At 32.2% G+C, this 10,857-nt stretch overlaps 1 protein-coding gene across 2 annotated transcripts in view; it reads left to right on the top strand.

Moving 5' to 3' along the window:
• LOC111399420 (hexokinase-1) overlaps positions 1–9,568 on the top strand; it is a 13,674-nt gene extending 4,106 nt beyond the window's left edge. Inside the window, exons 4-10 of one of the 2 annotated variants that reach the window (XM_023026728.1) lie at positions 269–343; positions 827–982; positions 1,158–1,256; positions 1,330–1,460; positions 1,622–1,704; positions 2,047–2,128; positions 8,961–9,568. In XM_023026728.1, the coding sequence (XP_022882496.1) occupies positions 269–343; positions 827–982; positions 1,158–1,256; positions 1,330–1,460; positions 1,622–1,704; positions 2,047–2,093 (591 nt within the window). In that variant the 3' untranslated portion in view covers positions 2,094–2,128; positions 8,961–9,568. The remainder of the gene's footprint in view (positions 1–268; positions 344–826; positions 983–1,157; positions 1,257–1,329; positions 1,461–1,621; positions 1,705–2,046; positions 2,129–8,960) is intronic. The other variant, XM_023026727.1, reaches the window with a different exon arrangement.
• The last annotated feature ends 1,289 nt before the right edge of the window (positions 9,569–10,857 follow it).

The following is a 10,857-nucleotide window of genomic DNA, read 5'->3' as shown; positions in this document are numbered from 1 at the left end:
CCCCCTATGTATTTGTGGGCGTGAATTATCTTGTTGCCTGATTCTTGATTTCATCAACAGAACCTGCATTTCTTTATTTTTTCTAGTTTACCTTCCATCTCCTGACGACTCAGAAAAGTTTTTATATCAAATTTTGATGGTTAATTGCTGGTGCTGGATAGATCTGTGGTTACTATTCCATTAGTGTGCTCACTGACCTGTGGATTAGACATATTTACTCATAGGATTCTAATGCTCCAGTGTATTTTTTATTGATGATTTTAAACAGATAGGACAAGATATTGTCGAAGAGTTGACTAAAGCAATGGAAAGAATTGGCCTTGATATGCATGTGACTGCTTTGGTAAGTCTTGATTCCTCTCTTGAAAGTTTTCTGCTTTCAGCTTGCTTGTGCATTACAATATTTTTGATAAAACATATTTTACTCTATCAAGATTCCTTTTACCTGTATTTTTCTGGACATGCCCAAAGCACTTTGTTTGGCTAAATTTATTGGTTTACCAATCAGAAAATAAGTAAACTAGTAATTTTTACACTAAATATCAGAATTACCTTTCAAATTAGTAATTCTTTTTTAATTAAAAACTAAGAAAAATATGTTATCCGAACATGTTTGGAAATACAAAGTTACTAGTATCTTGTACTTCTTTTTAGAGTAACTTTTACTTCTCCTTGAACTTAACCCAATATGCTCGAGAGAGCAGTGAAGATTGAACTCTGGACCAAAACCTTGGTCCAGCCTCCCTTTTGACCAACCTTTTACATCATATTTTAACTGATAGAATAGCTAATAAACTAAAACTTCAATCTCTTGCTCGGTATGCAGGTCAATGATACGGTTGGAACTTTAGCCGGAGGACGATACAACAATGCTGATGTGATTGCTGCGGTGATCTTGGGTACTGGAACCAATGCCGCATATGTAGAACGGGCTAATGCTATTCCAAAGTGGCAAGGTCTACTTCCCAAATCTGGGGAAATGGTTAGCATTCTTCGTTCATAAATTGTCATCTAAAGTTGATCAAGGCTTAGATTGTCCTTTCATCACTGGTTATCCTTCCCTTTATGCTTCATCAATCTTCACCTGCTGATTATGACCATGCACGAACATCTTATTTATGTATTTCGTAACTAAATTTTACTTCACACTTTTGCAGGTTATAAACATGGAATGGGGTAACTTCCGATCATCACATCTTCCGTTAACAGAATATGATCAAATTCTTGATGCTGAAAGCTTAAATCCCGGCGAGCAGGTCACTCAGTACCTTGCTCTTATTACTTCTTCCAGGTTTTATGACTGATCTCTCCCATTACTTATTGCTGCAGATTTTTGAGAAGATAATTTCTGGCATGTATTTGGGAGAAATTGTACGTCGAGTCTTGTGCAGGATGGCAGAAGAAGCATCCTTTTTTGGGGATGACATCCCGCCTAAACTTAGAGATCCATTCATATTAAGGTGAGTAACGATGGAAATGCTGTCAGGATAATAGAATCTGTCTGTAAACTAATGTAGCATCTAATTTCAATACTGATACAACTATAGTACGAAAGTTAGTCTTACTGCCAACAAACTTGGGAAGCTACAGAACTTTAATCAGCATTATTTTTTACTGAAAGGTCCAAAGAATCAAATCGTTTGCAATCACATTGGGATGATCCACATCAAATCTTTCACATTGCTCTTGTGAACATTTCTTCAGGTTTTACACAAGAAAACCCAAGTCTCCCTACCCTTAATTTCTTCATTTTTTGTTTCTTCTCCACTCTGATATATTTTTCATTTTTAATCCAACCATTGTAGCATGACCTTATATCCGTCTGAAAGTCCTCATTTTCAGATGCATTCATCTTATGCATATGCACATTTTGTCCTTTTAGCAGTCCAACACCGGGCACCTTAAACCATAGTTCTAATAACAGTTTATAGGACGTCTTATAACTTATATCTGTCAATCACATAGATCCTCACAATACTACTCCATTTCATCTAAGAAAATTGACCCATTTCTAATATAGATACTGAACGAAGTGCTACCGTGCAGGACTCCTGACATTGCGGCAATGCATCATGACACTTCTACTGATCTAAAAGTGGTTGGGAGCAAATTAAATGATATCTTGGAGGTAAAATAATTTGTGTTATTCGACAAGCATAAGTTTAAAAATGGTCATCTATTTCTTAGTAGGACTAGCATATTTTGACATCTTTGATAGCATTTTGTCTACTATGTTGACTGGAATGCACTTGACGAACAATTGAAGTTAGCATCTAGTGCAAAATCGTAATGCAGCTACACATTGTCTCTATTTTCTGTTGTAAAAATTAACATGATTTGTGCAATGTATTATCAATTATAATCATGAATCAAATAAAGTAAATATGAGAATAGAGTAAGAAAAGTTGGCCTAAGAGAGTTGCGATAATCGTTGTCCTAAAATCGTGTAGCCTCCCCTTCGTGATGATACTTTCGACATTGTACGGCTCCAAGATAAAACTTTTATAGCTCGCAGCCGATTCTCTTTCTAGGGACACGACCATATGGAGAGAAAGAACAATCCCTTATCATTTGCCAAAAGTTTATAGAAGAAGATAAAATGACAAGAGAGTAGTATGAGAAAAGTAGTATGAAAAGAGAGGAGAGAGTATTTATTGTTTGATTTTGTTGTGTCAAGGGATGTGAAATCCACCTTTTTTTATAGTAGAAGAATTCAACCATCTCATTATGAAAATTAATAAAATTCAACATATGTTACAAATATAATAATGGGACTAAATTTTGTATTGAATCTAAAATTAAACACAAAACTGAGAAATTAAAAAATAAAACTTAAACTTAAAAATTAAAATGAAAACTGAAATTTTTAACATTTAATTTGAAAGTTTTTATAACTTATTTTTTCCAACAATTCCCCACAATTTTTAAAACTTTCAAAAAAATTATATATGTATATAGTGGCAATATTATACTATGTAATAGGTGTAAGTGTGTTTTGGATTTGAACCTCACTTAGTGATAACAATTTCCATTTGAAAGAACTATAATGGAATAAGCCTTAAATTAGGTCCCTTTAACCAAACTTCAATTGCTCCACACAGAGTATCGATTTAGGCTCAGTTCATAGCTGGTAGCGATGTTAATGGCAATGCGCTCTTATCTTGATTCTAGTAAGAGTCTCTAGGGAATAGCTCAGCTCAATCCCATTATCACAGCCTCATGACAACTCTTACATAGGTGAGTCTTCCAAGGGTGCGTGTGACCCACACCTCGCAAGAATTCTCGCCTCGACACTCATTCAGGGTTAAACCCTTCCTAACATCAAAAGCATAGCACTATCACCATAGGGATGAGCACAAAATATAGTGCTATCACGAGTCACGCAGTGCAGGTTGTTCCTACCACATTGAACCTTCTTTATGGGATTTCCATTCACAGAGGTTGGTGATGCTGATTGTAATGACAAGAACAATATAGAAGAGAAGAGATTAAAGCTCCGCTTGTTTCTCATTTTTGTAAGAATGAGAATGAGAATGAAAAATATAGTCATTACGGGTCCCACACGAGATATAGAAATTCAAATTTGGTAGCTTGATGTGATGAATAACGGTCATATTTTTTATTTTAATGGGGGAAAAATGGGAAACAAACGGGGGGCTAAGAATCTAAGAATGAAGGGAGATAGTTGATTTATTCAATAATCAAATGTATCTCTATTACAATCCAAGAGCCTCAATTTATAGGTTCTAAATAACAATAAACAGGAAAATTGCAACAAAAAGGAAAAAATTTGAGTTTCCTTTTGTTTAGAAGGAAACAAATTTATTATTATACCAAAACGAGAAAATGCAATAATAAAAATTCAATCTTTAATTGATTTGATTCCGATTATGCCTAGAATACACTTTCCAATGTGCATCAGCTGGGTTACTCCCGAAGGTGACTCCCTTACGGACTTAAGCCCATCCCCCTCGATGATTCATTAACACCCTTTTTGTGTAAAACTTTGGTTAAGTTATCTGATAAATTCTTTTAAGATCTCACGAAATTGAGAGAAATCACATTTCTCTTAAGTAAAGCCTTAACTGACTTAAGTCTTGTTTGAATATGCCTATTCATCTTCTTATTTGAGTGAAATTGATTTACAAGCTCTATTACTACTTTACAGTCACAATGTATTGAAATAGCTGGAATTGACTTACTTATTAATGGTATATCTAATAATAAATCTCTAAACCACTCAACATTAGTAATGTTGTATCTAATGTTATTAACTCCGACTCTAAAGTATTAGAGATAATCGTTTGTCTTTTTTAACCTCAAGATATGGCCCCACTACTTAGCATGAATCTATATCCAATAGTAGACTTAATATCTACATTATCAATTATCCAGTTTGCATCGCTATATCTTTCAATAACATTTGGAAAGTTTTTATAGTTTATAGAATAATCAAATGTACCTCGGAGATATTTAAGTACTCTCTCCAGAATGTTCCAATGTTCTTTACTTGGATTGTTAGTATATCTACTAAGTCTCCCAATAGCAAAGGCTATATCAGGTCTTGTTCTATTTGCTAAGTACAACAAAGATCCAATAATTTAAGAGTATTTAAATTGCAAAACTGGTTCACCTAAATTCTTCTTCAAGTGTACATTTGAATCATATGGAGTGGAAACTGGTTTATTATCATAATGTCCAGACTTTTCCAACGTCTTTTTAATAGCATTAGATTGATTTAGTGAAATTCCTTCAGAAGTTTTCCTTAACTTCATTCCCAAAATTATATGAGCTTCTCCCAAATCTTTCATTTCAAATTTTTTTGACCAATAACTCTTCACATCATTAACAAATCCTAAATTTGTCCCAAATATTAATATGTCATCTACATATAAACAAAGTGTAACACGCTCATTGTTATCTTCTTTGCAATATACACACTTGTCATGTGTATTAATTTTAAATCCATAATTTAGTATAACTTTATTGAACTTCTCATGCCACTGTTTTGTAACTTGCTTTAATCCATATAATGACTTCATTAATTTACACACTCTATGTTCTTGTCCTTTGATTTTAAATCCTTCTGATTTTTCCATATATATTTCTTCATTCAAATCACCATTCAAAAATTCAATCTTAACGTCCATTTGATGAATGATCAATTTATGAATACTACTCAATGCTAACAATGTTCTAATAGTAGTTATTCTAGCAACAGGAAAATATGTATCAAAATAATCAACTCCTCCTTTTTGGGTGAATCCTTTAGCTACTAACGTAGCTTCATATTTATATATACTTCCATCAGGTTTCAACTTCTTTTTAAAGACTCACTTACATCCAGTTGCGTTACTTTCTTGAGGTAAATCACATAAGACCCAAGTATTATTTCTTATAATTGACTCGTACTTATCATTGATGACTTCTTTCCACTAAGGTGCATCAGTAGAGACCATAGCATCTTTATATGTTTTGGGTTCACCTTCAACTAAATATGTAAAGAAATACTCTCCAAATGATTTCTCTTTCCTAGTCCTTTTAATTCTCCCAAAGTTTATGTTCAACTTTATCTTCTAAAGATGAATTAGATGGAGTATTATTTAAAACCACTTTCTTGGAAGTCGAGGGTTCACTTGAAATTGTAGTCTTAAATGGGAAAACATCTTCAAAATAAGTAGCATCTCTAACTTCAATGATAGTATTATTTTTAATGTCACTTACTTCGAAATTTATAATTAAGAACCTATTTGCACTACTATTTTGAGCATATCCTATGAAAACAACATTTATGGTTTTTGGTTCTATTTTCTTTCTTTTAGGATCAGGTATAATTACCTTTACCAAACACCCACATACTTTTAGAAAATCTAACTTAGGAGATCTCTTTTTCCATAGCTCATATGGAGTTTTAATATTGTCTTTAATATGTTGTCTTTAATAGTTACTCGATTCAATATATAACAAGAAGTTAGGACAGCTTCACCCAATAAGTCTTCAGGTGCTCCGAAGCTTATGAGCATAGTATTTACCATATCCATTAAAATTCTATTCTTCCTTTCTACAATACCATACCATTGGATTGTGGTGGATAAAGAAGCGTCACTTCGTGTATTATACCATTATTCTCACAGTAATCCTAAAGATTATTCCTAATATATTCTCCTCTTCTATCGGACCGCAAATGTTTGTCTTACGTTCTAATTGATTTTTAACCTCTGTTTTATAGATTTTGAATTTATCATAGAGTTCATCCTTCGCTTTCAACAAATGAATATAGCAATACTTAAAATAGTCACCTATAAATGTTACAAAATATTTATTACCAGCTCTTGTTGGCAATCTATTAGAATCACAAACATCACTATGAATCAATTCTAAAAGGCTTGTGTCCCATCTAATAGATTTAAAAGGTCTCTTAGTTTGTTTGGCTTGTATGCAAACTTCACACTTATTATTACCAATTTGAGATTTTGGAATCAAGTTTAGATCCTTAAGTTTCTTGATCTTCATATTACCAACATGACCCAATCGTTCATGCCACAAGTAACTAACTTCCATATTAAGAACCATGGAAGAATCATGATAAAGATTTTCAATAATATTCAATTTAAACAATCCACACTAATATAACCTTTCCCAACAAAAACATTATTTTTTGTTATAACAACCTTAGTTGACTCCATTACAAGTTTAAAACCTTGTTGAACTAAAAATGATCCACTAACTAAATTTCTTCTAACTTATGGAACAGGGCAAACTCGATCTAAAATTAAACTTTTCCCGGAGGTCATTTTAAGCTCGACTCTTCCAATTCCCAATACAAGAATGATGGAGTCATTTCCCAAAGTTACGCTTCCTCCGCTTGAAGTCTGATAAGATTTAAACAAACTCTAATCAAAACAAACATAAACATTTGCTCTAGAATCTATCCACCATTCATTATTATTATAAGTAAAATTGACTAAAGATATTGATGATTCACACCTAATGGAATATCCACCATCCTTCAATATGTTTACTCGATCCTTTTGAAATTTGTCCTTAATATTGTACTCAATCTTTTTGTAGTAGCAATATCGAGCAATATGGTTGGTTCTTCCACATACATAACATGGCCTTGCTCATTCTTCTCTTTGCCTTTTTTATTCTTAGTGTAGTTATTCTTAGGTTGGAAATTTTTCCTATGACGGTGAAAGTTTTTCTTAAACTTATTACCTTGAGTCTTAAATTGTTTTGAGGAGCTAGTAGGGTTTTTTGAATTTTCTACCAAGTTTGCCTTGACATGTGATTCATCAGCTTTGTTGATACAATTTCTATGATGTTCTTCTATTCTTAAGGAATTGAATACTTGGTTCAATGTAAAAATACCTTGCTTATGTCTTAAGATTTTTAGCAAAGTCCGACCAAAACGGTCAAAGTTTATCTATAAGGCATGAAACCTTATAGTCCTCGCTAAAACTTGACCCTATTTCTTCTACGTGTTGTAAATCTTGAAATTGATGGATTTGTTCGTTCATAGATTTTTCGTCCACCATAACATATTTGTTAATGGTTAACGCGATAAATCTATCTACTCCAGTATTATCAATTCCATATTCTTCCTCTAATGTTTTCCAAAGCTCTTTAGCACTCTTGATATTTTGATAAATATCACAAAGTCTATCAGGAAGAGCACTTAAAATTCGATTATGACAATGGAATTCAATTTGTTCTGGGTTATAACAAGAGGTAGACTCTCTACTTTCATTATCTTCTTTTATAGCAGAAATTAACCCTAAAACGGTCAACCAATATTCCATTTGTTTTTTCCATTTTTTAAAACTTTTCCATCGAAGTTACTGGTTTAGCACTATTAGCATCTTCAGGAGATGTCATTATTACACTATGAATTACTAAGGCAAAGAGAAGTAACTATAAATATATATAAATTTGTCGATAAATAACGCCAACAGTCAAATTTTTTCAACTAAGTACAATATTCAAAACAATATTAATTCAAATATTCTAAGTAACAATATAACAAATTAAATGAATATTGAAGTTTAAAATGACAAGTCACAATTAATTTTATGTTCAAGTCAATCAATCAAGTAAATAATATAAGTTTTAAAACTTTCCACTAAGTTATCAAAATGAAATAAGTGCTTAAATTTAAAAATATTGAAGCAATTTTGAAGAGTGCAATACTTAATCAATAAAATTTCTATGAGCTTCCAAAAGAAAATTTATGTAGTAAGTTTCAAAATGAAAATTGTAGAAGGTTCTAAAATTTAATAGAATCAAAAAATTGAAGCATAATAACAATGAGAATGTTAGCAACTACCAAGTATTATTATCACACAGACCACCACACGGCTTTAGATTGTTGTAAAAATTAACGTGATTTGTGCAATGTACTATCAATTATAAGCATGAATCAAATAAAGTAAATATGAGAATAGAGTTAAAAAGCTAGCCTAAGAGTCGCGATAATCGCTATCTTAAAGTCATGTGGCTTCCTCTTCGTGCGGGTACTTTCGACACTGTACAGCTCCATGATAAAATTCTTATAACTCGCAGTCGATTCTCCTTTTATGGGCACGCTCACAGGGAGAGAAAGAACAAGTTCTTATTAATTGTCAAAAGTTTATAGAAGAAGATAAAATGACAGAAGAGTAGTATGAAAAGAGAGTAGAGAGTATTTTTGTGTTTCATTTTGTTGTGTCAAAGAATGTGAAATCCACCCATTTTTATGGTATAAGAATTCAACCATCTCATTATGAAAATTAATAAAATTCAACATATGCTACAAATATAATAATGGGATTAAATTTTGTATTGAATCTAAAATTAAACACAAAACTGAAAAATTTAAAAATTAAACTGAAAGCTTAAAAATTAAAATGAAAACTGAAATTTTTAATATTTAATTTGAAAGTTTTTATAAGTTATTTTTTCCAACATTTTCTTTGTCACAGGTACCGAATTCTTCCTTAAAAATGAGGAAAATGATTGTGGAGATATGTGACATTGTTGCCACTCGTGGGGCCCGACTTTCAGCTGCTGGGATCTTAGGAATTCTCAAAAAACTGGGACGAGATACTGTAAAAGAGGGAGAGAAGCAGAGGTCTGTAATTGCCTTGGATGGTGGATTGTTTGAGCACTATCCTGAATTCAGAAATTGTCTGATTAACACTCTTAAAGAGCTCCTGGGGGAAGAGGTTTCAGAGAGCGTTGTTGTTGAGCTTTCCAATGATGGCTCTGGCATTGGAGCTGCACTCATTGCAGCTTCTCACTCCCAGTACCTTGAAGTTGAGGAGTCCTAACGCCGGTCACTTTTCAGAGTGAGTTTTGACCATCTGACGCGAGAAGCTTCGTGTTAAAGTATTATATATTTTCTTGTTCCCGCGTCTTATCTTCATGGAAATGATGATAGTCTTTTCACCTCCTAATAAAGGACATTGTTCTCACATATACTTGATTTATGGTCTTTGGGCACTAGTGTAAGATCATATTGTGATAAAATTAGAATTAAATTGGGATTCAGATTATTTGCATCTTTCCATTAGTTACTTGTCTTCGAACATTCTCTTCGTGTCTTAGATCCCGAATAAGCTTAAAAAGTATCGGAATTGATGTGACTGTAAAAGGTTGAGTGCTTCACACATGAGAAACAATTCGCCACTAGCATGATCGGCACATTGCTAAAATTTTGTTCGCTTTATTAACTTGTGTTTAATACTACATATTTATGGTAATTTTTATATTTTATTTTGGTTAGTAATAGCAGCAAATAATTCATTTATAAGAATTTTCCCATGGAGAGTTTTGGAAACAGATTAATCAAGAATGATGTTCACATGTTCATTCTGTTGTCATTTATGGGGTTCTTGTCAGCTGCAAATGTTATATAGCTTCTTGTGTATAATATCCATAAATCTCTGTGATTGGGATGTCTGCACTGCAATATAAGCTAGAAGTTGAATGCATCGCTTGGCTTGTTCACCTTTCGCATGTTTGGTTGAGTATAAGTTGGATAGTTAGTATTCAACAATATTAAAGAAAACTTTTTTTTATTAATTATGAGGCACTAAGCACGTTTGGCTAATCTTAAAAGCAAGTCAGGTTTACTTTTGAACATCTTATCAAGCTCATAAATAAGTTTACTATCATTTTTTCAGCAGCAATCTTTTCTGCTGCAATGAATGTCTAGACGAGGAGTATGTGAATGATTCTAATTTGAAGATGGCTATAATGAGTGTTTATCAGCCATATTTACTTACAACCAAAATGTCTATAAAGCTTTGATGTAATTTATAATGACTGCTCTAAGCCACGAGTTACTCAAGAAGTTCATTTACTTGTGTAATTTCTTCTTAATTCTTGAACTTCAATTTGTTAAATCCATGGAAAAAGTTCAATTTTGTGATAAAATTTAATAACATACACCGTCTAAATAGGGTGTATTTATATGAGGAGCGTTCCTTTTACACATAATGGTCACGATTATTTATCAAATTCATGTGTAGGAAGAACGTTCCATATATATGTATGTCTCTGTGTGTGTGTGTGAGAGAGAGATCTACTTTTGACTAAATGATAACATAAAACATCATCATCTAAAATTATAGGAAAGTTACAAATATGTGATCTAACTGAAGAAAGAAAAAGAAGCTTGATTTGACATTAAATTTTTTTTTTCTTTCATGTGTTACTAAATTCAGCTCCCCTTTAGCCTCATTCTCTTTCATTTTTTTCCTTTATCTTATTTTCAACCACACAATATTCCATAAAATAAGATTATAGATAAATAAAAAACTTTTAATTCTTTTTCAATCACACATTCTTTTAAAAAAAAAAAAAATTATATATATA

Source organism: Olea europaea, chromosome 9 (assembly GCF_002742605.1).
Source record: "Olea europaea var. sylvestris chromosome 9, O_europaea_v1, whole genome shotgun sequence".
NCBI lineage: Eukaryota > Viridiplantae > Streptophyta > Magnoliopsida > Lamiales > Oleaceae > Olea > Olea europaea.
The sequence above is the reverse complement of the archived record's forward strand: the minus strand, read 5'-3'. Positions and strand labels throughout refer to the sequence as shown.